At 44.7% G+C, this 27920-nt stretch overlaps 1 protein-coding gene across 2 annotated transcripts in view; it reads right to left on the bottom strand.

Annotated features, from left to right (window-relative positions):
- The window catches only part of Sap130 (Sin3A associated protein 130), a 75980-nt gene that overhangs the window by 25687 nt on the left and 22373 nt on the right, over positions 1-27920 (bottom strand). Inside the window, exons 8-14 of one of the 2 annotated variants that reach the window (XM_051163282.1) lie at positions 23010-23157; positions 22759-22849; positions 22468-22572; positions 16611-16752; positions 13046-13167; positions 9657-9959; positions 7955-8132 (exon numbers count right to left, since the gene is read on the bottom strand). In XM_051163282.1, coding sequence (XP_051019239.1) covers positions 7955-8132; positions 9657-9959; positions 13046-13167; positions 16611-16752; positions 22468-22572; positions 22759-22849; positions 23010-23157 — 1089 coding nt within the window. The remainder of the gene's footprint in view (positions 1-7954; positions 8133-9656; positions 9960-13045; positions 13168-16610; positions 16753-22467; positions 22573-22758; positions 22850-23009; positions 23158-27920) is intronic. The other variant, XM_051163281.1, reaches the window with a different exon arrangement.

The following is a 27920-nucleotide window of genomic DNA, read 5'->3' as shown; positions in this document are numbered from 1 at the left end:
TAAATATAGAGTAATTTGAAGCTACACAAACTTTTAATTTGTATACCATCGTGGCTTAAAGATGCTCTATTGTGGCTAGATGGTGGTGGTGCACGCCTTTAATCCCAGCACTCGGGAGGCAGAGGCAGGTGGATCACTGTGAGTTCGAGGCCAGCCTGGTCTACAAAGTGAGTCTAGGACAGCCAAGGCTACACAGAGAAACCCTGTCTCGAAAAACCAAATCCAACCAGACCAAACCAACCAACCAACCAACCAACCAAAAAACCCTCCATTGTGTGTGTGCACTGCACATGTGAGTTTGCTCCAAGGATGGCATGACGGTCACCAGTCATGCTGAGTCATCTCTCTGGCCCTGGCCAAACTTTTAGACAAGTAATGACTTTCATGAAACACACAGGAAAGAACACACGGAACCAGTAGGTGGAATAAAGATTATGTGTACGCCTTAGATATTTCTACATGTACATCTAACTTTACTTGAGAGTGGGGTCTTGGTGTAGGCTTAGCATACGGTGCTTTGCTTGCATGTATATCTGTGTATTACATACATGCCTGGTGCCCGTGGAGACCAGAAGAGGCCATCAGACCTCCTGGAACTGGATTTACATATGGCTGTGAGTCACCAGGTGGGAGCTAGGAATTGAACCCAAGTCCCCAGAAAGAGCAGTCAGTGCTCTTAACCATTGAGCTGTATCTCCAGGCAAGTGTGAATAGGTCTTTGAAAGTGCAATTAAAACAAAAAAAACCAACCCACCCTGAGTAAAATCACTGTAAGCTCAGAGTCTTTCTTAAATGTACTTGTTAGTGCTTTAGAACAGAAAGGAGAGTGGGGGGCTGGAGAGATGGCTCAGAGGTTAAGAGCACTGGCTGCTCTTCCAAAGGTCCTGAGTTCAATTCCCAGCAACTACATGGTGGCTCACAACCATCTATAATGAGATCTGGTGCCCTCTTCTGGCGATCAGGTGTACATGCAGGCAAAACACTGTATACATAAATAAAAATAATAAATAAAAAAAAAAAAAAAAGGAAGAGTGGGAATTGAGACACAGACACGAAGAGAAGGCCATTCAATATGCAAAGACTAGAGTGCTGTATTCACTGGCCAAGGGATGCAAACGAGGAGCAGGACGGAGAGATGAACACACACCCCAAAAACCGCCAACACCCATGGGAGACTACAACTGTCAGGTAATACATTCTGTTGTTTTAAGCCACCAAATTTATGGCCTTTATGTAATAGTGATGGCCTCTGAGAAAAATCCATAATGAGGATCAAAAGACGAAATTTCTCTAATAAACCAACTTTATGAAAGCTGAGTGCAGCGGGCAGTTGGTGGTGCATGGCTTTAATCCCAGCACTCAGGAGGCAGAGGCAGGTGACCTTTGTGAGTTCAAGGCCAGCCTGGTCTGCAGAGAGTCCAGACAACAAGAGCTGCACAGAGAAACCCTGTCTCTGCCCTCAACCCCCAAAGACAGTCGGGTGTGGTAGCATACACTTGTAGCTTGAGCCCTGGGAGACTGAAGCCAGAGGAGTGTCAAGGCCAGCCCAGAGCTACAGAGACTGTCTCTAAGACACCCCAAATAACAACAAAATAAACAAACAAAAGCTGACATTGATTTAAACAACACAAAACAAAATTTGTGATATCAAAAATCAGTAGAAATTTGAACCATGACTGGACATTTAATGTTGTTTCCCCCTTATTTTTAAGTATGTATATCCTAATAGACATGTAAAATACATACAAATAAAATAATGTGATGATCAAAATTTGGATAGCTTAATTTTATAGCTTTTGGCCAGCAATCACAAGGCTCAAGATTAATCAGTCCGTCCGTCCATCCATCCATCCATCCATCCATCCATCCAAACAAATTAAGCCTAAGCAGCTGGGCACAGTGACAAATGCCCGTGACCCTAGCAGATGGGAAGTGAAGGCAGGAACAGGGCTCACGGCTGTCCTTGGCTACACTGGGACTTTGGAAGTTAGCTAAACAAAACTCTTTCTTTCTTTGGTTTTTTGAGACAGGGTCCTGGACTCGCTTTGTAGACCAGGTTGGCCTCAAAGTCACAGTGATCCATCCACCTGCCTCTGCCTCCTGAGTGCTGGGATTAAAGGCATGCACCACTATGCCTGGCCCAAAAGTCTATTTCAAAAAAGCATCAAAACCTGGGGAAATAGATGGCTTGATCTCCAGCACTTATAACCAAGCGTGCTGGTGCACGCCCATCTCCCCACACTCATAACCAAGTGTGCTGGTGCACGACCATCTCCCCACATTCATAACCAAGCGTGCTGGTGCACGCCCATCTCCCCAGCACTCCAGACATGGAAGTAGGAGGATCAAAAGCACAAGGTCACCCCCTGGCTGTTTGAAGCCTGCCTGGGTTATGCATGACTGTATTTACACTTGCCACCAAGCCTGATGACCTGAGTCACCATTATGCTAGGACCTGCATGGCAGGAGATCCAAGTGCTGCAAACTGTTCTGACTTCCAAGCAAAAGTTAGTTAAGGCATTCATGCACACACGCACGCACGCACGCACGTGTACACACACACACACACATATGCACCCCAAAAAACAAAGTCCAGATTATCTTGTCCACGCACGCACGTGTACACACACACACACACACACACACACACACTCACACACCAAAAAACAAAGTCCAGATTATCTTGTCCTGTCTGGATTTTTATCAATTTGACATCAGCTAGAGTTATATGGGGAAGAGAAGCCTCAGCGAGAAAAAGCCTCCATCTGGTAGGCAAGCCTGTGAGGGGGTGCAGTCCATTGTGAGCGGTGTCATTGTTGGGCACGCCCTGAGAAGCAAGTCTGTAAAAACTACTCCTCCATGGCCTCTGCTTGGGCTTCTGCCCTGCCATCTATCCATAAAGGACTGTAATCTGTGAGATCACATAAACCCTTTCCTCTCCAAGCTACTTCCAGCCACGATGTTTATCACAACTATAGAAACCTAACTATGGCCGGATGTGGTGGCACAGGCCTTTAATCCCAGCACTTGGGAGGCAGAGGCAGGCAGATTGCTATTTGAGGCCAGCCTGGTCTACAAACCGAGTCCAGGACAGCCAAGGCTAACACAAAGAGACCCTGTTTTGAAAAAATAAAACAAAACAAAAACAAAAAAACCTAACTATGACAAAATCGGTACTAGGCTTATGAGACATTGGTGTGACAGACTTGACCATAGAGTTTTTGGGAGATGTGGAGGGACTTTAGAATTTTGATCCAGAAAAGCCACTGAGTGCTCAGAGCTTAATGGGCTACTATTTTGAGAGCTTGGAAAATAATGCTGAAAGCAGAGCAGACAGTGGAGGCCTGGTTTATCAAGTTTCAGTGACAAACAAAGACTATCAGGGCTCTTTATGTGGTAAATATTTTGAATTAGGAATCTATGGGCTGGAGAGATGGTGTAGGAGTTAAAAGAGCACCGGCTGCTCTTCCAGAGGAACCAGGTTAAATTCCCTGCACTCACAAGACAGCTCACCATTGTGTGTAACTACAGTCCCAGGGGATCCACTGTCCTTCTCTGGCCTCTATAGGCCCTGTATATACACGGCACACAGACAAACATTCAGCAAAATACTTATACATATTAAAAAAAAATCCATGATTCTGGTCAGCGGGGGCTGGAGAATCGTCTGTGATTAACAAAGAGCAGAGCCACTAAAATGAAACATCTGCTTTGCTGGGACAACAGCTACTGGTCAGCGGGAACTCAAGAATCAGCTATGGTAAGAGCAGCATCCTTGAGGCCAGGAGGAGTTTCCTCAGGGCCAGCACACTGAAGCTGTGCTCCACAGCTGGCCAAGCTTGAACCTCATGCTGGCAAACTTGGTAATGTGTAAGCACCTTCCAGGTGGTCCTGATTTTGAATGCATGAAAAGGTCATCAAGAGCATCATAGGCTTGGTACTGAGAGGCCATTGGTAAAGGTGCAGACTCAGTTGTAGCAAAGCCCCAGGATTAAGGGGCCATGGAGAAAAGTTGAGGACTGGCACCAGGTGGCAGGGCCAGACTTCCTAAAGAGACCAGTTGAGGCTACTGAGGAAAGTACAGCCCAGCTACAGCAGAGACCCTAGCATTTTGGAGACTCCAGGATCCTAGATTGGACACCACCAGGAGCAACAGCAGCAGCAGAGGAATGGCGGCCACCTGAGCCTATGAGATGAGCTGTGGGTACGGTGGGTAGCAGAGCCTGCAAGGTGGCAGTGCTCCAGGCCTTTAGAGCCCCAGAAGTCAGACACAACGCTTTTTACATGGTCCTACTTCGGTTCTGATTTGAATGTTAACTGTTCCCTGGTTTTAGCTTTTTGGAGTAAGAAAACACATAGCTCCCCCTCCCCTCTCCCGATAGGGTTTCTCTTGTAGTCACTGCTGTCTGGACTCTCTTTCCAGACCAGTCTGGCCTTGAACTCAGAGATCCGCCTTCCTCTGCCTCCCGAGGGCTGGGATTAAAGGAGTGCACAACTACTTCCTGGCTCAAAAGGATTTAAAAACAAAAACAAAACAAAAGCAGCTGGGTGTGGTGGCTCACGCCTTTAATCCCAGCCCTCGGGAGGCAGAGGCAGGTGGATCACTGTGAGTTCAAGGCCAGCCTGGTCTACAAAGCTAGTCCAGGACAGCCAAGGCTACACAGAGAGACCTTGTTTTAAAAAACAAAACAAAACAAAAAAAAACCCACAAAAGCAATTGAAATGTACAATGCTGGGATACAGCTCAGCATTGGAGCACTTGTCTAGCATGTGTAAGGCCTTGAATAGTCCCCAGCACCAACACACACACACACACACACACACACACACACACACACACACACACACACACACTAACACACTTTACATATATTCTCACATACACACACACACACACAATGTATTAATACACTTTACATACACACACACACACACACACACACACACACACACACACACACACACACACACACACACCCCTTATTACCCTTAGGATCTCAAAATGGACAAGGTAAGAAAGAGGAAGGAAGAAGCCTTGTCAGGCTGCTCTTGAACAGGCAATAAAGGGAAGGTGGATACGCTAGAGAGGAGACACAGGTGTTCTCTGAGAGTGAACGGTGGGGAGATAGGGCACCAGGCACAGAGACTGGCAGGTAATAATGTACTAGCTAAAGCCGTGAAAGCGCTCGCTTCTTTATTTTCCTGTATAGAGTCCCGTCTGAGCATGGGCATATGTGTGCCACCGCAGGCATGTGAAGGTCCAAAGACAGCATCTGAGTCACTTCTCACCTTCCAGCTTGCTAAGGCAGAAACTTGTTTCTGGTACTTTGCCCCAGACTCCAGCTGGCTGGCTTGTGAGTTTCTAGGCAATGCTCCTGTCTCCACCCTCCACTGCAGCAGTACTGGAATTAACAGCTACCCGGCACGACATTCAGATGTTTACATCCTAGGCTGTCAGGCTGCCACAGAAAGTGCTCTTTATCGCTGAACACATCTCTTTGGCCTTCGTCTCTCTTACATCCGCCACCCAGGCCGGCTCGCCTCATGACTCTCCCGCCACCCAGGCCGGCTCGCCTCATGACTCTCCCGCCATGGTAGGTAGCTCGTGCTGGCCTTCGTGTCTCTTACACCCTCCACCCAGGCCGGCTCGCCTCATGACTCTCCCGCCACCCAGGCCGGCTCGCCTCATGACTCTCCCGCCACCCAGGCCGGCTCGCCTCATGACTCTCCCGCCACCCAGGCCGGCTCGCCTCATGACTCTCCCGCCACGGTAGGTAGCTCGTGCCACCACATCTAGTGGGCTATTCTCTCAGTCATCTCCATTTTCTCAAAAAAGTAAAGTGCAGCCAGGTGCAGTGGCGCACGCCTTTAATCCCAGCTCCGAAAGGCAAAGGCATGTGGGTCTCTTGAGTTTGAGGCCAGCCTGGTCTACAGAGGGAGTCCAGGACAGACAAGGCTATACAGAGAACCCCTGTCTCAAAAAAATAAAAATTAAAACAATTTAAAAAGTGAAGTACAATTTCACGAACTAGAGTCTTCTATCCAGCCTCCTCTTGTGTTTTAAAAAGAACTCCTTACAAAAAGTATACATAATAAGCAAAGACAGTAACTCTGACCTATGCAAAGAATTGCATGCCTGAAAGGCCTGTATGAGCCTGATTTTAGTCATTTAAGCCGTTGTACACCAGAAAGACGGGTGCTGACCCTCATTCAGTGATTTAAGCCTGCCTTGTCCTTTACTTTTCTGGTGCTGGTGCGTCATTTTGGCTAAGGAGGACAGCACGCTTCTCTCAGGCCGAGTGCCCCTGCTGCCCTACACTCAACAGCATCGTGCTTCGCTATACTCAAAGGCATCTGGAGCACACTTGAGTACTGCCTGTCACTCAATGTGAGCCTTAATATGCTTGAAAACCTGCTTGTCCTTAGAACAATTCATGTTGATGAAGAAAAAAAAAAAAAAACAAAACAAAAAAAAAACAAAACAAAACAAAAAAACCACAAGGTCCACATTAAGGAAACTCCAAGATACTCCAATGAGTTAATTACAAGTTCCAGGGTTAGACTGTGCTTTGTGTGTATGTGTGCATGTGTGTGCCTGTGGCATTTTTGTCAAAGTGGTAAAAGTTGGAATTATTTAAGAACCTCAATTGAGGTCATACTGACCTATGAGCAAGTACCAATTTTCCTGTAAAGATTGATGTGGGAGGGCCCAGCTCAGGTGGGCGGTGCCACCCCAGGGCAGGCGGTCCTGGGTCGTGTAAGAGAAGGCCGAGCAAGCCAGTAAGTAGTGCCCTCCATGACCTCAGCTTCAGTAAGTAGCGCCCTCCATGACCTCAGCTTCAGCTGCTGCCACAGGACTCCTGCCTCGTGTTCTGCCCTGATGTTCTTCAAGATGGACTGTGATGCGTAAGCCAAGGAAACCCTTTCTTCCCTGGGTTGTTTTTTGTGATGGTCTTTACTGCAACAACAGAAGCAAACTAAAACTTCTAAGGCTAGAGAGAATCCCTAAAGCACTCAATGTACAATACATGCTTGGAACTATCATCCCCTGACTGGAAGAGTCTGAGCGGGCAGTAGCTTACTGAGCAATCCTGTAGCTAAATTGTTTTGAAGCATGTTTGTTTGTTTTCCGCGACAGGGTTTCTCTGTGTAGCCTTGGCTGTCCTGGACTCGCTTTGTAGACCAGGCTGGCCTTGAACTCACAGTGATGGCCTGCCTCTGCCTCGCGGAGTGCTGGAATTATAGGTGTGCACCACTGTGCCTGGCTGAGAATTTTTTATTTAACTTATTTAAAAAATAGGGGCTGGAGAGATGGCTCAGTGATTAAGAGCACTGCCTGCTCTTCGAAAGGACTCGGGTTCAATTCCCAGCACCCATATGGCAGCTCACAACTGTCTATAACTCCAAGATCTGACACCTTCACACCAATGCACATAAATTAAATTTAAATTAAAAAAAAAATTTTTTTTAATAAAAAATAAAAAATATTATGTAGCCAGGCGTGGTGGTGCATGCCTTTAATCCCAGCACTCAGGAGGCAGAGGCAGGTGGATTGCTGTGAGCTCAAGGCCAGCCTGGTCTACAAAGTGAGTCCAGGACAGCCAAGGCTACACAGAGAAACCCTGTCTGGAAAAACAAAACAAAACAAAAAAATATTTGCATATGAGTGTTTTGCTTGCACATATGTATGTGCACAAGTTCATGGCTGGTATCTAGAAGAGTGCGGTGGATCCCCGGAAGCATGGTCATAGATGGTCATGTATATGGATGCTATCTGGGTGTTGGGAACCGATCCCAGGTCCTCTACAAGAGTAGTAAGTGCTTGTGACTGCTGAGCCTTCTCTCTAGACCCTAGAGGAAGATTTGCAGTATAGCAGAGATGAAATTTAGTTGTTACCTTCAGTGGATATAAGAGCCTACTGTTTAGTCCAAGTACACTTCTGAGTCTACTCACCCATCTGTGGCAGGTTTCTTCCGCAGTATGCTTGGCCGCGGAGATGAGCCCTGGGCTGGTGTGTTGGTGCTAGCACTCTGACTGTGAGTCTGTACCACAGTTGTTGCTGCTGGAGCAGCACTGAATGGATTGCTAATAGGGTTGGCTACAATTGTAGCTCCATCTGCCAACACCACTGCTGAAAGAGAAGTGAACACAGGAGAAACAGAACAACTTTACTGAGATGCTGCACAAGACACGCCTGGCGTAGGTATGCACATTATAAATGCCCCACTTCAAGAAGTTAAGGGAGCTCGAGACACGGCTCAGTTATACGGCATGTGCCCAGCATATCTGAAGTCTTGGGTTTGACCCTCAGAAAACCCCTATTCTCAAAAGATACAGCACAAGGCTCATTTGTCTACTAGGCACACTGGGAAAAGTCACCAAGTCTACCAATGCAGATTAAAATACTATTTATCTCTTTTAAAAAACAGATTTACTTATTTTTATGTGCAGGGATCTTCTGGTGCAGGTAGGACCGCTTCAGTCTTCCTAGTACCTAGCGGGCATACAGTACTACAGTCTTGTCTTTTTGAAAATACATTAGAAAAACAGCTAATCAACACTTGAAGCACAATGAATCACTCCTTTTTACATAATGATTATTCTACTAGTGTTTTGTCATGAACATTAACAATGTTACCGCTTTATATACAACTCTGAAGAAAGTAAAAAACTGAACGAGATCACTATTTATAAGGCAATATTGCTCTTTTAACTACGCCTAAGTGCAAATGCAGATTAGGATATTCACACATGCTAATTCTAAGACATTTCTATTTTTACTTTATGTGTATAGGTGTTTTGACTGCACGGATGCTTGTGCACCATGCGTGTGTACACTGCCCAAGGAAGGCAACAGATGGGGGTGGGATCACCTGGAACTGACATGACACAGGGTGTTAGTTGCTCCACAGGTGCTGGATATTAACCCTGGGTCCTCTGAAGAGCAAGCAATGCTCTTAATTGCTGAGTATGTGCGAGCAGCCCTCACAAGCTTTCTTTTTGAGACAAGGTCTCATTATGTATCTCTAGCTGTCTTAGAATTCACTTTGGAGACCTGACTGTGAACTCATAGAAATCCACTTGCCTCTGACTCCCAAGTGCTGGGATTAAAGGTGTGTGCCACCTCTTGGAGCTCACACATACTAGTTTTAATGTGAACCTATAGGTAAATTCTAAGCAACTCATCTTAAAAGATGAGACTAAATAATGAAGAAGTTCCCTGAGATCGTAAAGCCTGAAAATGGCAGGACCAGGCTTAAAACTCAGGTGTAGTTCTTTTCCTCCATGCTGAGAGTTAAGTCTATTTATGCACTTGTTTTAAAACTCACTTATTCATTTTGGGTGCGTATACACAAAGGACAACTTTGACTTGGTTCTGTCATTCTACTGAGGATCAATCCCACGTTGTAGGGCCTGGATCTGAGAGCCCCTGCTCCTCCAGCCCCCACCGTCCCCTCAGCTCCCACCCCCCCCCCACCCCCACTGCTCCCCCTAGCCCCCATCACTCCCCCTGAGCCCCCATCACTCCCCCTGAGCCCCCATCACTCCCCCTGAGCCCCCATCACTCCCCCCTGAGCCCCCACAGCTCCCCCCCAGCCCCCACGGCTCCCCCCAGCCCCCACCACCACTTCTTTTCACCAAAGAGTTAATCTACCTGAGGTTTTTCCTTCAGGCTGTGGCTGCTGGTTACCAATTGCTGCTGGCTGGAGCCCCTGAGTGTTGATTGGGGCTGCCGAGTGGATTCCTTGTGTGCCAATTGGTGCTGGCTGGATCCCTGATGTCCCAATGGGGGCTGGCTGGATTCCCTGTGTACTGATGGGTGCTGGCTGGATCCCCTGGATATGTCGGGCATGCGAAGCATCCACTGTCATCAGCTGCATAGGGTTCAAGTGGACTGTAGATGCTACACCCACGCCAGTCTGAGCTGTGATGGTGGAGTTTGGGGCCTGAGCTGAAACTGAAAATAACGTAGAAGGTCAGCTCTAATTAGACAGGCTACACACAGAGGGAACAGTTAAGTAAAGTGAACAATTTCCTCACTATGTAAGGGCTAAATCCTTGTTTTAAGAAACAAAGCACAGGGCTGGGGCTGTATCTGAGCAGCAGAGCGCTTTTACCCAGCATGCAACAAAGCTCAGGGTTCAACCCTCAGTTGCTGCTACTTAAAACTATGTACTAGGAATTGTTTCTCTTTCCCCTAACAACTAATTTGCCACAGTCTTTCTGCTGATTATCAGGAATACAATAAAACAGGAAAGTTGGGCTTAGACAATCTTAGTCTCAGGAGGACGAAGCAAGGGATTATTTTGAGTTCTACATGAGCCTGAGTTACATAGTGAATTCTAGGCCAGCCTGAACTACAGTTTAAGTGTCTGCCCCCAAAAAGAAATTGATCTATTCAATTACAAATATTAGCCAGGGGCTGGAGAGGTGGCTCAGAGGTGAAGAGCACTGGTTGCTCTTCTTCCAAAGGTCGTGAGTTCAATTTCCAGCAACCACATGGTGGCTCACAGCCATCTATAATGTGATCTGGTGCCCTCTTCTGGCATGCAGGCAGAACACTGGATACACAATAAATAAATAAATCTTAAAAACAAAACAAAACAAAAAAACAAATATTAGCTAGACAATAGTGCTAAAAATAATATAAAACTTCTGAAATAACCCATGGGTGGGTACTAGGTCAAGAATCTTTGCTTTAACTGGCAGAACCACCATCAAAGGCACTTCTAAAATATATAGTTGATTCAAATTTCCAACAACTTGCATCTACTGGAGATAGAGACGAGCAGAATTCTTTCCCCTACAATGCAAATCTTACTATGTTCATTGAAACCCAAGTAAAAGCAAAAGTCCTCACTATTTGAGGAAAGAAAATAACTACAAAGGTTATTCTCGGGTTTAAGGATGCATTTCAATAGTAGAGCACTTGTCTAGCATATGGAAGGATCTGCGTTAGTCTCAGCATCACAATACAGAACACATGCAGGCACACAATAATAATTTTAAAAATTACTTTTACTTATGTGTGTCTTTGTGTTATATGCACGTATATGTGGCTGCTCTTGGGAGCCAGAAGCACTGGCTCCCCTGGAGCTGGAGTTATAGGCATATGTGAGCTGTCTGACTGATGTGGTTCTGGGAATCAAATCTGGGACCTCTGTAAGAGCAATGTACTCCTAACCACTGCGCCACTGCTCCACCCCACACGACAATTCTTTCCAGTTATCGGAATAACCAAGAAGAGTGGGACCCATCTCCAAGGCTATGCACATACAATTTTCAGTTTTCCAGTAGCCACACTGAAAAATAAAAAGTGGGCGTAGAGAGATGGCCCGGTGCTTAGGAGCTGGAGAGATGGCCAAGTGCTGAGGAGCATACCCTGCTCCTGAGGAGGACCTGACGTTGTTTCCCAGCACCCTTGTGATTTGGCTCTCAGTCCCCTGCAAGTACAGTTCCAGGGAATCTGACCTGATGCTCTGATCTGGACTCCTTGGGTACCAGCACTCGCATGTACCCAGCCACCCCACATACACACATCATTAAAAATGAAAGTAAAGAAACAGTAAATAGGGGCTGGAGAGGCGGCTCAGCACTCTGGTCCGAGCACCATGTCTGTAACTCAGAACCATGTCTAACTGCAGCTTTAGGAGAGGGGAAGCCAGGTTCTGGACTCCGTGGACACCTGGGCTCACAAATCATAGTGTCCACACACAGACATACACAGCTAAATAGTAAACTAAACCTTAAAAAATACCATCTCAGAATGTCAAAATACATAAATTAAGTAAGACAAACACATCAGAAACATGGTGTGGTGGCCCAGGCCTGCAATGCCAACACACTGGAAGTGGAGGGGGAAGATCAGAAGTTCAAGGTCATCTCCCATTACACAACACATCAGCTCAAAACACAGGTGATCTTGTTTCAAAATAACAAGAATAGGGGCTGGAGAGATGCCTCAGCGGTTAAAAGCACTGTCTCCTCTTCTGGAGATTCTGAGTTCGATTCCCAGAAACCACATGATGGCCCCCAACCATCTATACTGGGATCTGATGCCCTATTCTGGCGTGCAGGTGTACATGCAGATAGAGCGCTCATGTGTAAAATAAATTAATATGGCTCAGCAGTTAAGAGCACTTAACGGCCATGCCTGATTATATAAGTTCTACCCCAAAGCCCCACATGGAAGAAAGAAAGAAGCAACTCCCACAGTTATTCTGTGGCACGTGCGTACACATGTGTCATGGTGAGCATGTAGTGGTTGCAGGACAGCTGGTAGGAGTCAGTTTTCTCTACAACCATCTGTGGGTCCTGGGATTAAACTCAGGTCACGAAACTTGGCCTAAGTACCCTTACCACTGAGCCATCCCACTTTGCCCAGGGTTTTGTTTTTGCTTTTTAAAAGACAGGATCTTAAATATCCCAGGCTGGCCTCAAACTTTCTATGCGGTGGACAACCTTGAAGTTTTGAGTCCCCATGCTCCTTGGTGTTCAGAATATTGGCACGGACCACCAAACTTGGTTTATGCTGTTTTGGATTAAACCAGAGCCTTATGCATGGTAGGCAAACGTCCTACCAACTGAGCCACATCCTCAGCCTTAAGATCTTTTTTTTTTTTGGTGGACTGGGTCAGGCAAAGTGACAGAGGTGGGTGTAGATGTTCCATGTAACCGAGGCTCCTTTGGAATGTGTGACCCTCCTCTGTCAGCGTCCTGTGCACTAGAATTCTATCATACATAATATAACCCTACATCCGGCTCCATTTGGATAAGGCTTTCTGAGGTCTAGGGAGAATGTTATACAAAGAGAACACTGAGGGTTTTTTTTTTTTTCTAGGGCTGGAGGGATGGCTTAGCAGTTAAAAGTATTTCCTGCTCTATCAGACTCATGTTTGCCAGCTTACAGATGCTGGCAAGTCCAGCTCAGAGGAATCTGACACACCACTAACTTCTCTGGACACATGTGTATATAGACTTATACATACATTGTGTCTCTTACTGAAATATCAACATGTAGTCTCCTAAAAGTGGAGCTCATACCTGGGTACTGCCGGATGGTGGACACAGAACTGGTGATGGGGGTGTAGGTGTGTGCAGCCAGCGGGTATGCAGAGGGTGGGTACGTTGGCAGAAAGTACTGGAACTGAACAGGAACAGAAGGCCTAGAAATACAGCAGATTATTTCAAACAAAGTTATTCCCTTTATTCAGATGATTCTATCTCTTGACAGCTTCACACCAACCATACAGTATCTCCCAAACTGTGTCCCAACCTACATCAAAGGACAAAACCAAGAAACTGTAAACAAGCGAATGGTACTATTAGTACCCATGTCAATCAATGTTAGAAATAGTATCTATGGATGACTTTTGAAAACTTTATGGATATTGTCTGAGAAAGACAATAAGCAAAACAAATGGAAAAACCCAGGAGATGGGAAGTTCATCTGAGTCTAAGAGCTTGAGACGACCTTGGGTACCAGAGCAGGAGCTCTTCTCTAAGCATCAAGCAGCCGGCCAACCAACCACTCAGGCTGCAAAAGCCTCTTCTGATGAGCTCCACTTGAAACACAGATAATTTGTATTGGTTTTGCTGGATTTTTTTTTTTTTTTTTTTTTTTTGGAGATAGGGTTTCTCTGTGTACTCTGGGCTCCCTTTGTAGACCAAGCTGGCCTTGAACTCACAGAGATCTGCCTGCCTCTGCCTCCCGAGTGCTGGAACTAAAGGTATGCACCACCATGCCCAGCTGTGGAAAATTTAATCAAACATATATAAAACAAAGAAACCTAATTTATAGAAACTGATTCAGAGGCCAGAAAACATACAATGAGATCTTTGTTTTTGAACTTAATATTGTCTTATTACCAAAAGTGGATGGGAAAGTATGAAAAAAGATGGCAAACCTAGGTCTCTATAGGCCACAAAACTCTGCATAAAACTGAATTAAGCACAGTATCAAGTCTATCACAAAGTCTGTCACAGAGAGAAAATAATAATCGAGTAACAATTTCCATTCACGTTTTACGTATTTAAAAATCCAAAGAAAGCAACCATTTGAAGTGACTTTTAAAAATTGAAAAACAAAACAAAACAAAAAAAAACCCTACTGGCACACCCCTCATGAAATAAAGGCTTAAGAAAGGAATAGGAACTTTATTCATCACACTGAAGACAGTATGGGATTGGCTCTATGAAAAGAATGCCATCTAAGGCAGGAGTAAAACAAGGCTGCTCCCCATCCTCACTAACACTGTGTTTTCATTTCATTATTATTTACTTCGTGAGTATGGGTGTTTTGTCTGCATGTATGTATGTGCATCATGGGCACACAGTGTCCCTGGAGGCCAGAAGTGGGTCTTGGATTCCCTAGAACTGTAGTTACAGATGGTTGTGAGCTGCCATACAGGTGCTGGGACCTGAACCTAGATCCTCTGGAAGAACAACCAGCCCCTAGCTGCTGAGCTGTCACACTAACATCACACTGAGGCTTCGGCTACTCCCTAAAATAAATGGAAAATGAGCCGGGCATGGTGGTGCACAACTTCAATCTCAGCACTTGGGAGGCAGAGGCAGGTGAATCGCTGGAGTTCGAGGCCAGCCTGGTCTACAAAGTGAGTCCAGGACAGGCAAGGCTACAGAGAGACCCTGCCTCGAAAAAAAAAAACCAAAAAACACCTAACCCCCCCAAAAAACAAACAAAAAAACAAAAAGGAAAATGAAAAGACACTGCCTGTATGCAACAAGCAAACAAACAATTGTCCTGCCTATTTGTAGATGAAATGTAAATGTTTATATTGGAAATCCAAAAGTGCCTATAAACTTTTAGAGCTACTAAGAGCACTTAGCCAGGTAGATGGACATAAAAGCAACACATTAAAAAAAGCCCTAAGTATTCCTAAGAGATTTACCCTGTGGGGAAAGGACCACAAACACAGAATGGGGCTGAACTGCAAGTGTCGCATAGTTTCAAATGCTTCTATTTACATGCCACTCACTTCGGACCTCTGCCTGCTGCAGAGGCTTGAGAGGGCAATCTACAGCAAAAGGCAAGCCAAAGCTGAAATGCAGGTTTCCAACAGCAGTCTCCTGAGTTCAATGGATATATACCTTGGTAGGAAATAAAGGAAGGGCTAGAACGGATGGTGAAACCTACAGGTATGGCCTTAAGGGTATTCGAAAGGAGGAGACCATTTGAATTCCAAACAAATGGCAGCAATGAATAAAACTAAGTCCTTAGCCTGCTAATTACTAAACTAAATTCACAGGCTCAGTCTGATTAAAAGTCAAAACTTGGGGCTGGAGAGATGGCTCAGCAGTTAAGAGCGCTGACCGCTCTTCCAGAGGACCCGGATCCAATTCCCAGCACCCATATGGCAGCTCCCAAGTGTCTGTAACTCTAGGTTCTGACACCTTTACACATACATACATGAAGGCAAAGCACCAATGCATGTTAAAAAAAAAAAAAAGTCAAATAAATAAATGTACGTAGTAAAGTTTCTTCACCTCAGAAAGCCAACTATGAAGTATGGAAGAAGCAACAGAAAAGTTGCAAATATCATAACTAGTTCAGCCAATGAATTATCAAAAACACTGTAATGATTGACCAAAAATTACTCAGTCTCAAAGTATTATTATTATTACGACTGACACAGGGTTTCACTGTGTTGCCCTGGCTGGTCTGGAACTCTTTATGTAGACTAAGCTGGCCTCAAATTGAGACATCTGCCTGTCGCTGCCTCCCAACCAAGTATTGGAGTCAAAGGCGTGTGCCAGCACCCTGACAGTCTCAGTATTTCTTTGTTTGTTTTTTTCAAGACAGGGTTTCTCTGTGTAGCCTTGGCCATCCTGGACTTGGTTTGTAGACCAGGCTGGCCTCAAACTCTTATCATTCCGCCTGCCTCTGCATCCTTAGTGCTGGAATTAAAGGCACGCGTCACCACACCTGGCTCAGTCTCAGTATTTCAAAGAGGCTCTAAACATCTTGCTTGCAGCACTGTTTCCTGGCAGTGTACAGACTTTGCATATCCAATTCTGAATGAAGTTCCCTGCTATTACAACAACAACAACAACAACAACAAGAACCAAAGCACTTCTGCAGATTGTTCACAAAAGAAACAGTGCCTTTATAACAGACAATGACTGGTGAACAACATCATTTACTAAGTGATGCTTGACTAGCCGAGCACAGGGCCAGCAGCTAGCATGTACTCTCTGATGGTGAGAACACAGCACTCCAAAAATGCATAAACAACATGACAAAGCCAAACCACTATTCTATAAAGTAAATGTCCTATCAATGCTCAAGGATGGACAGCTACAAAGTCATTTCAGGTATCTGTAATTGCTTACAGGAATGCATTGTTCTTAGGAGGCACGAATGTTAAGTACTTATGGACAAAGGCTAACAAAACAAAACAATCAAACCCAGAAACAAAACAAAACTCAATACAACAAAGAGATGGGTACTAAAAGAACATCCACCAGGACAGCAGCTTAATAAAAACAGCACATTTTCGTAACACTCAACCAGAAATTATACAGCATGTGATTTTTAGAGGAGAAAATCTGAAGAAGGAAAACAGTAACATGAGACATGGTCTCCTACCTGTTGTCGTTTCGGGTTTCCATGGACACAGGATTTGGAGACGCTCGATGGCCAGAAATGGGGATCAGGCTGCTCCTTTCCGAAGGGTAGTCAGGCTGGATCCGAGGGGAAGTGTGTGTGATCTGCTGGGGTACCACTTTAGCTACCGACAGTAAAGCATCAATCCATTACTACTCACAGGCAAGGCAGACATGGCAAGCAGCATCCTTATAAATGCCTATGGTGTGTGTCTGTGTGTGTATGCACACAAGGTGGGAAAGGGAAGAGAGACAGCGTGTACATCACTTGCACCGTGTGGGTATCTGTACCATGGCACTCATGTGGAGGTTAGAGGACAATTTTGTGAAGTTGGTTCTTTCTATCTTTATGTAGGTTCCAGAGATAAAATTTCAGTTATTAGGCTCATGTGGCAAGTGCCTTTACTGGCTGAGTCACTTGCTAACTCCAAATGACAGCAGTTTTAAGCCAACAGTTGGCAGTGGCACATGCCTACAACTTGGCACTCAGAGGATTGTGAGTTCAGAGCCAGCCACGTTTACAAAGACCTTGTTTCAAGAAAACAAAACTCTTTTTTTTTTTTTTTTTGGTTTTTGGATACAGGGTCTCTTTGTGTTAGCTTCGGCTGTCCTGCACTTGCTTTGCACTCCAGGCTGGCCTTGAACTCACAGTGATCCGCCTGCCTCTGCCTCCAGAGTGCTGGGATTAAAGTTGTGTGCCACCACGCCCGGCTGAAAACAACTCTTAAACCCAAAACAACAAAAGAAAAAAAAAAAAATGAGTCTGAGTGACTAATTTCAATGCATGTACACTGTTATTTGTCAAAGGCATCCTAAGACTGAACTAATCAGAGGCTTGAGAGATTCACCGATGTGCAAGCAAGAGGACCTCTAGAGTTGGCAGTTAAAAAATGAGCATGGTGCCGCGAGCTTAGGAGATGGAGACGGCCCTCCCGGGGAAGGGAAGAAATGAGAAGAGGCATGGAGACCACTTGCCAGCTAGCCTAGCCTACTTCGCCAACTCCAGGCCAGTAGAAGACTATGCTTAAAATATAAGGTGGGTGGCTTCCGTGGAACAACTCAAGTGGACTTCTGGTCTCCACAACTACAGGCACGCACACACGCACTTAAGGAAAACTTTTTTTTATATAAAATGACGAGTTTAGAAGACATCAGAGGAGAGTCATAGGCACCCCAGGGTAGCACTCAGATGGAAACTGAGGGTGACCAATTGTTATATCCCCTACTGCTATATGACTGAGATTTTACTGTAACAGTTCATCAGATTGCTCAAGGTCTCCTCAGTTCAGCTCTTGATGTTCCTATTGTTTTGTTTTTCTATGACTATGTCAATAAAGTTAACTTCTTATCTGTTATACAGGGAACTTTTGGAAGAAGTACAGTCTGATGAAAACCTGATTTGGGTTGGTGAGATGACTCAGTGGTCATGGCACTTGTCTGCAGGCCTTACGACTTGAGTTTGATCCTTGGGACCCAGGGAGTGGAAGAAGGGGACTTAGTCCTCCAAGCTGTCATCTCTTGCCACGTAGACATACAAAATGAACAGTCAAACCCAAGAAAGGTACTTAGGAGACTGTTATTCGTTTTTCCTCTATTTCTTAATACCAAATATATATGGCAAGCAGCAGTAGAAGTCAAATTCAAGAGGCGGAGCACTAGCTGCTCCTGAAGAGGACCCAGGTTTGCTTCCCAGCACCCACGTGGCGGCTCACTGCCATCTCTAACTCCAGTTCCAGGGAATCTTAGACCCACTTCTGCCCTCTAGAGACACTGTGTGCACATGGCACATATACATACATGCAGGTGGGGGTAGGGGGAGGGGAGGTGAGTAGGAGGGTCTTGGAGGAGAGGGATGTAAAGCAAATAAATAAAAAGTGCAAAAACAAAACCTAGCACCATCAAGCGCTAAGTGTAAAGAGCAAAGAAAGAGTACTGAAAGCTGCAAGAGAGAAAAAAATACAACAGAAGTCACATGGAAAGGACTTGCTTTGGAGACTAGGCTGGCTTTGAACTCAGAGATCCACGTGCCTCTGCCTCCCAAGTGCTGGGATTAAAGGCCTGTGCACTGTGCCCAGCTGGACTGGTATAATTAATATGGTGAAAAAAAGGCTATTGTACCAAAAGCATTTACAGATTCAATACAATTCCAATTAAATTCCCCATCTCAGTCTTCAAAGAAATAGAGAAAACACTATATGGAACCACAAAAGACCCCAGTCAGTAAAACAACCCTGAAAAACAAGGGGCACACTGGACTGGAGGGGTTACCATTCCAAAGCTCAAGATACATTGCAGAGTCACAGTAATGAAAACAGGCTCAACACAAAAACACACACGGAGACCAACAGACAAAATGGCAGAACAGAACATGAACATTTAACTACAGCCACCCAGTCAAAACATACACAGGAGAAGACACAGCATCTTCCACAAACGGAGCTGGGACAAATGGTAGATAAGGGTCTAATTCCATTCTTCTAATCTATCACCTTGCACAGTAAACTAGTTCCAAACGGATCAAAGCCCTAGATGTAAGACCTGAAACTGTTAAGAGAAAGGGCGGGCAGTGCTCTCTGCAGGATACAGATGTAGGAAAGTACTTTCTGAATAAAAACCACATTTGACCAGACACCAAGAGGAACCACTGACACATGGATCTCATTAAACTAAAAAGCTTCTCAACATAAAAGAAACAGCCAATCAGGTGAAGAGGATGCCCACAGAATGGCAGAGAATATCTGCCAGGTATTCATCTAACAGAGGGTTAATATCCAGACTATATAAAGCTTAAATGTAAAGAGTCGGGGCTGGAGAGATGGCTCAGAGGTTAAGAGCACTGGCTGCTCTTCCGGAGGTTCTGAGTTCAATTCCCAGCAACCACATGGTGGCTCCCAGCCATCCATAATGTGATCTGATGCTCTCTTCTGGCCTGCAGGTGTACACTTATACATAATAATAAATAAATAAATCTAAAAAAAAGGAGGAAAGAGTCAAAAAGACAAGAAAATGAGCTTAGGATCTAAACAGAGAATTCTCTAAAGAAATAAAAATGGGTAAGAAATATCTCAAAATATGTTCACTGTCCTAGCAACTAGGGAAACGCAAACATCAAAACAACTTTTGCGATTTCATCTTACCCCAGTCAAAATGGCAAATATCCACAAAACAGTTTGAAACAAGTGTTGGAGGGGATTTGGGAAAAGAGACTCCTTACTGTTGGTGGGATTGCAAACTGGTCCAGCAATTTTTGAAAGCAGTGTGGAAAACCGTCAAAAAGCTAAAAATAAACCTACCATATGACTTAGCTATAGCATGCCTTGACATACACCCAAAGGACTCGATGTCCTACTCCGACACTCGCTCAGCCATGTTTACGGCCACTCTGTTCACATCAGCTAAGGAATGTAAACAGCCTAACTGTCCTTCAACTGATGAAGGAGTAACGGGAATGCGGCGCATCTGCACAAACAGGAAATCTGCAGGTGAATGCATGGAACTAGAAAACAGCATACGGAGTGAGGTAACCCAGACCCAGAGAGGCTAACATTGCACGCACTGCAATATAGTCCCTGCTCCAAGTCTTCGGGTGCGAGTGTACATACATATAACCTGCTGTAACTGCAGAAACCAGGAAGAAAAAAAGAGACCACGGGGAATGGGGGAAGATAACAGAGGGGGAATAGCAAAGTCCAAATGACTTGAAGGGGAAAAGAGGAAAAATAGAGGAGCAATTTAATTAGGGATGGGGGAAGGAGATAAATATGGAAGGAGTGGGCAGAGTAAAATAGTTCAAGATACTTGAAGTCATAAGGAATCAATCATTATCTACCTAAAAGTCTATGAAACATCTGTAAGTCTACACACAGACACAGACACAGACACACACACACACACACACACACTCTCACACACACTCAGACAGAGCTTGAATAACATTTCCCACCTGGGCTGACAATGCTTTCCCAAAATACCCACATACTATCTAAGGAAAATCCCAACACTGGGCATGAGAAGCTGGTCTTTGTGTTGTTGGTCAGGCTTGTCTAAGAGACTCATGAAGCATAGGCTACCACTGTAGTCCTTGGTTGCCCCTAAGAGGTGAAAGGACCATTCACTTTAGCTAGACTCGGGACCCAAAGGACCCATGCTGGGTCTGACCTGAAAGCTTTCATGGTACCAGAAGTTTCCATGCAAACTTCCAAGGGAGAAAAGCAAAGAGCTGTCCCTCCCAGCTACCACGCCTATGAACCACAACAATGACCAGCATGACCAGCGTGGCATGATAACCTTAAGGGTGCAATAACGGCACACACATCTTGGTGGAAGCCAACAGCTCTAATTGGACTTAAGGCCCACTCACCATGAAGGAAACTATGCCTAGTCCTGGAAAGCTAGCCAATTGTCAATTATCCAGGGTTAGTAAAGTCATGAATCATTTTGTTTTTTTCGAGACAGGGTTTCTCTGTGTAGCCTTGGCTGTCCTGGACTCACTTTGTAGACCAGGCTGGCCTCGGACTCAGAGATCCACCTGCCTCTTACCTCGCAGAATGCTGGGATTACAGGTATGTGCCACTGCGCTCAGCAAAGTCATGGATCTTGAAGGAAAATCTATAATCACCATTTTACTAAACCAGAGATAATCCCCACCTAAGTATTTATCCTTATATCCAGATATGTTTGGTTCTCACCCTGCATCAAAGAAACTCTTTTTCCAAAAGACCATTACAGAAAACAGAGCCCACAACCAATTAAAGCACAGAGAAGAAGAGGTCACATAGCTCTCAGTCCCCACAGATGGCTGTACAACACAATTTCTGTACCTAGGGCTCAGAGAGCATTATGAAAACGGTGTCAGAACGTTTATAAGAGCTGAGAGATTCTATTTCCTACACCCCTGAAGTCGTATCAACCTAGATGATTAAACAAGACCTAAACAATGACTACACCAACGAACATGCTCACATGGAAGGGGGAAACAAACTTGTGGTGTCGAAACCCTAGACAAAACAAAAACAAAAAACCAAAAAACAAAAAACTACTGGTAACTGGGGAATGCTGGAGCAGGAGAAATTATCTTCCCCAACAAAGAGCTGTCCGCCTACCATTGGTTATCCACAACCATGTTGTTAGCCTTGAGAGCACAGACACACAGGAGACCATACCAAACAGTGCAGGTTGTATTTAGGAATATATACATTGTATAAAGAGGCTGTAATTTCAGAGAGAGGTGGGGGGGGGGGGTGCATGGGAACAGCTGGAAAGAGAAAAGGGAAGGAAAAACTATGTAATTTTAAAATATAAAAAATTATTACAAACAATAGATGATACAGAAGCAAGCTAGACTGGCTATGATTATGTAGGAAAGAAAGGGCCAACCTATAATCAATGATTTCAATAAAGTCAACTAGAATTTAAAAACCCAATACAATAGTCTAGTTGGAGGCTGGGAAGTGGTTCCCTTGGCAAACGATTTGCCGTCAAGCATGAGGACTGGAGTTTAGTTCTAGAAACCACGTAGAAAAAGATGGGTACAGCACCGTGTTCTGGAATTCCAACATCGACAGGCAAACTCCTGGGGCTTACTTGTCAATTAGCCTAACCAAATTAGAGCGCTCCAGGTACCCATGTATACCAAACACACGCATGCACACACACACACACACACACACACACACACACACACACACACACACACCCCAAGTAAACAAATAAACGTCAAATTCAGAGTTTCTTTGAAAAGCAACAGTATGAAAGCAATCCCACCACCGTGAACATGAAGGCCTGGCCATATGGGCTGAAACCTCCTCACAGGCTGCTGTACAGAAACGCGCAGCACTTACCAACTGGGATGTTTGAAGTGGTCACAGCAGTAGCATGGGATGAATGGGAGGGCATTGTCATGGTAACAATTGTACTTGTGGGAGCTTGTGTGTGCGACACAGATCCTGAAAAGAGGGTAAAAAAATTTCCTTAACAGCAGGTTTCTCTGTACACATCAAAGACTCGTAAACCCTTGGGAAAGCTCTTGGGGAAAGAGTAAGTTTTCTCTTGAAGGTGAAAAATGAAAATCAAACTCACCACTCCTGCCTCGTCCCTTCTGTCTGGTACAAAGAGCAGCATCATTGACTTACCAGCTGTGGTTGCTGAAGGAAGGGTGTTGGTTGCCAGAATGGGCGCTACTGTAGCTGCAGCCACTGGTGTGCCAGTACTAAAGATGGTTTTCTGTGAGGGTACCCCATAGCACAGTTATACACAAGAATACTCCTCGTCTATTCAGCCTAAAAATAACTAATTTCACACTGGCAGGCCCTTTAACAAGTCAGCACAATTCTAGTTTATCCCACAAAGAATCCCACAGCTGGTTCTTCACTCCTTGTTTTACCTGAGCCATTGTATGGAGCTGCTGTTTCGGCGTCCCCAACGCAGGATGAGAAGGTAGTGTGATTCTCGTCGTCGCATCTCGAGACTGTGCAGGACGCTGGATACTAATGGCTGCAGACGGTGGATGCTGGATAGATAGAGTGGGCCGACTGTGGGGAGAGAAGGTACCATGTGACTTACAAGTTCTCCACAGACACAGCAAAGGCACCTGTCCTTATGATCATACAAACTTTACTTTTCCATAGTTCTGTGGAATTTACAGTTAATACTGAAATAAATGGCCCTTGGGTCTCTCTCTTGTGGCTGCCACCTTGCTTCAAAAGTTGGCAGCAATATACATCCAAAAATGTATAAACTAGCTCTTAGTCATGATGCAGTTAACACTTTAAAGAGATGTATTTATTTATTATGTATATGTTTGTCTGCCTGTACAACTGCACGCCAAAGGAGGGCATCAGATTTCATTATAGATGGTTGTGAGCCATCATGTGGTTGCTGGGAATTGAACTCAGGACCTTGGCAAGAGCAGCTAGTGCTCTTAACCTCTGCAGCATCTCTCCAGCCTCCGCAGTTAACACTTTTAAGGATATTTTTTGCATTTATTTCTTTGTGTATATAGGCATACGCACGCCACACTATGTGGGAGGTCAGATGACAACTTGTACGAGTTATCTGTCTAATATATGGGCTCTAGGACTGAGCTCAGGTATCAGCTCAGGGGAACTTCACAGACTGAGGCACATTTCCGGCCCACTACCTCCCCTCATGCTGAAGCAGGAACCAGGGGGCTTGAATATGCTATCACCGGCTCTACCACTACCTACATCTGAGGACCTTGGCCTTTTGAGACAGGGTCTACTTTGTAACCCAGACTGGCCTTGAACTTGAGATCTTTGCCTTTAAGTGTGACTGTCACACATGTGACATTTGAGTGAACATACTTATAGTCATTACACTTCAGCATGGAAAATTCCAAAGACAGATGACGAAGTTCTCATGTCATGAATTTTTGACACGTTTCTTAAGGAAAGATTATAGACAAGTATGACTGCTCTGTGCAGACACTTGGAAGCGCTCAGTGGAAGAATATTACTGAAATAGAGACTCAGTTGTGACTGACTAGTGAGTGACAAGGATACATGCACACACCGCCAGCCAGAGTCACCGGTAGCACAGTACTAACGCTACAATGATGGCGAACGTCTAGAGTCGGCTTCTCAAGCAAAGGAGGGTATAAACCCAGTGGGGTAGGGCATATATAGTTCTATGCCTCAGCAAGATTCACAAGGATCACTTGTGCTCAGGAGTTTGAGAGCAGCCTGAGAAACATACTAAGACTTCTTTTCATAAACTAAAGAACAAGCAAACAAGCGTATTTGGAGACTATGTAGCTATTTGAGAAGAAAAAATTGGATTCATACCTCATAGTCTACCAGGATAAATACTAAAGAAACCAAACACTTTTGGCAACTGCAAATATACTTGAAAGTGGGAGAATTCTTTTACGAGGCTGCCGTGGAGGGAGCCACATGGTGGGAGGGAGAGGCGACTCCTAGAAGCTGCCCTCTGATCTGTGGGCATGTGCTGTGGCACACATGCCCACATGTGCGTATACAGACAACGCATACTTATAAAAACACCCATTCTCCCTCTCCCCGTCTCATCATCATTCTTTTGAGATCACGTCTCACTTTGTAGCCCAAGCAATCCCAAGCGTCTAGGCTCCTGCCTCAGCGTCCCAAGTGCTGAGATTACAGAGCACATCACACCTGTAACTCACTCTCACTCTTCAGAGGCGAAGTGGCGCACGCCTGAGGTCCTAGCAGGAAGATCAGGAGTTGGAGGCGTTTTAGGAATGTGGTCATTTGGGTTAAAGAACACACAACCAGAAAGGGATACATGCTTATGGTGAAGCATATTGACAACCCCAGTAGCTTAGGAAGCAAGGGCAGGAGGACAGTATTCAAAGACGGCCTTGGACTGTACAGAAACGAACAACCCCAGCACCTGGGAGGCGGATCCTAACATTCCAGGCCAGCTGCAGCATGGGAGATTGTATCTCAAGCAACAGATATTACTGCTCATTTATCAGACTTTTAAAAGTATGATCGAGTGTAAATTGGTATAAACTAAGGCAAGTAATCACATGTTAGCTGTGGAAAATTACAATTACCTAGTGCCCTGATCATTTTTTCTAACTTATGTTACAGATGTGTTTGCACACGTAAAAACAGCACAGTATAAAATGTGGATACACATCTACTATGACACTGTCTATCAAAGTATGGGACTAGACACACTTTGAATCTATTTACAAGGGATTGTTATAGTGCTACTAAATGGGACAGAATGCAGTTATGTTGAAATGGAAAGCTTTCAATGGGTTATATGGAAAAAAAAAAAAAAAAGCCACGTAAAGCAGGATGAAAAATGTTCTTTAGGGGTAAGAAGGATAAAATGAGAACTTATCTGAATTTTAATGTATCTGCATACCCAAACACTGGGAGAGTATTTGAAAAGCTGTTGACAGGCTGCCTTAGAAAGACAGTGTGCAGCCAGGCATGGTGGCACACACCTTTAATCCCAGCACTCAGGAGGCAGAGGCAGGTGGGGCACTGTGAGTTCGCGGCCAGCCTGGTCTAAAAAGTGAGTCAGGACAGCCAAGGTTACACAGAGAAACCCTGTCTGGTAAAACAAAACAAAACAACAGCAACAAAAAAAGAAAGACTGTGGTTGGGGATACCGCTTATTGGTACCATGTGGGTCTGACATGCTCGAAGCTCTGGACTCAGCAGCTAGCAGTGCATAAGCCAGGTGTGGTGGTGCAGGTCGGGAGTTCCAGCACTTGCAAGGTAGGGAGAGACAAGAGGATCAAAGCACAAGGTCATCCTTGGCTACATATAGGCCAACTTTGGATATAAGTCCCCATCTTGAAAAAAACAAAATAACTTCCCCGCCCCCCCAAAAAACAAACAAATAAAAAACAAAAACCCAAAAAAACTAAAAAAACAGGGCTAGGAAGATAGCTCAGGTTTGCAGAGCACCTTGGTTTGGTTTTGAGCATCTACATGGCAGCTCATAACTGTCTCTCAACTGTAGCTCCAGGGGATCCAACACCCTCTACTAGCCTCCAACATATGGAGCACATATATACATGCAGGCAAAAGACTCATACATGCGCTCGCTTCTGCAGCACATATGCTAAAACTGGGACAATATAGAGAAGCTAGGATGACATGCCAATTTGTGAAGCATTCCATATTAAATACACTCATAAAGTAACACCCACTCACCTATCCATCCAACCAAGGTATTCATTTTTGAGACAGGGTCTTTCTACATAGCCCTGCCTGTCCTGGAACTCACTATGTAGACCTGACTCCTGACTGCCTCTGCCTCCTGAGTGCTGGGAGTACCCATCATCCCTAGCAAAATAGAGTAAGTGTTTTATTGGTTTTTTTGTTTGTTTGTTTGTCTTATTTTGTGTTTTAAGATTTTATCTGTGTTGGTGCTACATGTATGTCTGTGTACCATATACATGCAGTGCCCAGCAGAGGCCAGAAGAAAAAAATATTTAAAGAGAAAAAATGAGACTCACTTCCAAGATAAAAAAAGAAAGAGAAAATACCAGTGTTTGGTGCCAGGAACATTTCCAGAGTGAGCATATGCAACACCGTCATGAGCTCCCCAAGATGGTTGAGCAGACAACACTGTATGAGTTATGCCGTTCACAACAGGTGGTGAGGAATCAATTTTATAAGCTCAAAGTGTGAACAGTCACATCCCAGTTTAGACCTGCTTGTACTGCCCCATTTCTTAAGCACCGAAAAACTGCCCTCCAGGAAAAAATAAAATAAAATGGAACTCGTACGAAAAATGAAATTAAAAAAAATGGAAAAGAGAAAGAAGCAGAGAGCTGTGAAATGAGGATGAGCAAAGTAAACGCTTTATATACCTTTCTATGCTGTTAGATTTTGGAACCATGTGAATGGCCTGCCAAGAGCGGATGGCAAAGGGGAGGGAACAGACGGATTTACAAGGCCATGTTTATGCTGCTTGGTCTCTGCACAGCAATTTCAGACAAGCAAATCCCAGCTATATATTAAATTACAATAAAGAAACAGTGGAAAAACATACCAAAAAAAAAAAAAAAAAAAAAAAAAAAAAGTGCTCTTGCATTGCAAAGAAAAAAAAATGCAAAGAGCCCGCAAACATACACTAGACAAGAAAAGAGTGACACCACTCTCTGTATACCTTGTATTTTGTAAATGTGAATACGGATTAGAATAAGAAACCAGTTGAGTGGGGGATGGCTTAGGCAGAGGGACTTGCCAACAAACCAGAGGATCAGAGTTACATACACAGGATCACAAGGTAGAAAGAGAACTAACTCCTATGAGCTACCCTCCGACTTCCATGTGTGCCCAGGCATGCATGTAAGCACGCATGCGCAAACATACAAATACAATGTAATAATAATACGTTTGTGAATACTTCCTCCTCTAGTTAGTGGGTGTAGTCTGAGAACAGAAGTGTTCACTGAGCTCTAACTCTGATCTCTACTGATCTTATTAGCAGCAACTATTTACAGAACAAAGGACTAAGTTACAAGCAGACTTGTACAAGTACAGCTTTGACTTAGTCTATCATATGATGACGAAGAATAAATACTTATGTTAATGTTTAAGGAAACATTTACACATAAATGTGAAATCTAAGAATGCAAGCCAGAGATGGCTCAGCCGGTGAATTGTCTGCCTCGCAAGCATGAGGACCTGCGTTCAGACCCCCAGGACCCAAGTGGTGCTTGGAGGCAGAGACAGGAAGCATAAAAGGCCGGCTAGCCTGGCCTATGTGATGAAGCTGCACGGTGCCTGAAGAGTGACCGTGGGCACCTATACCCACAGGCATG

Source organism: Acomys russatus, chromosome 20 (assembly GCF_903995435.1).
Source record: "Acomys russatus chromosome 20, mAcoRus1.1, whole genome shotgun sequence".
NCBI lineage: Eukaryota > Metazoa > Chordata > Mammalia > Rodentia > Muridae > Acomys > Acomys russatus.
The sequence above is the reverse complement of the archived record's forward strand: the minus strand, read 5'-3'. Positions and strand labels throughout refer to the sequence as shown.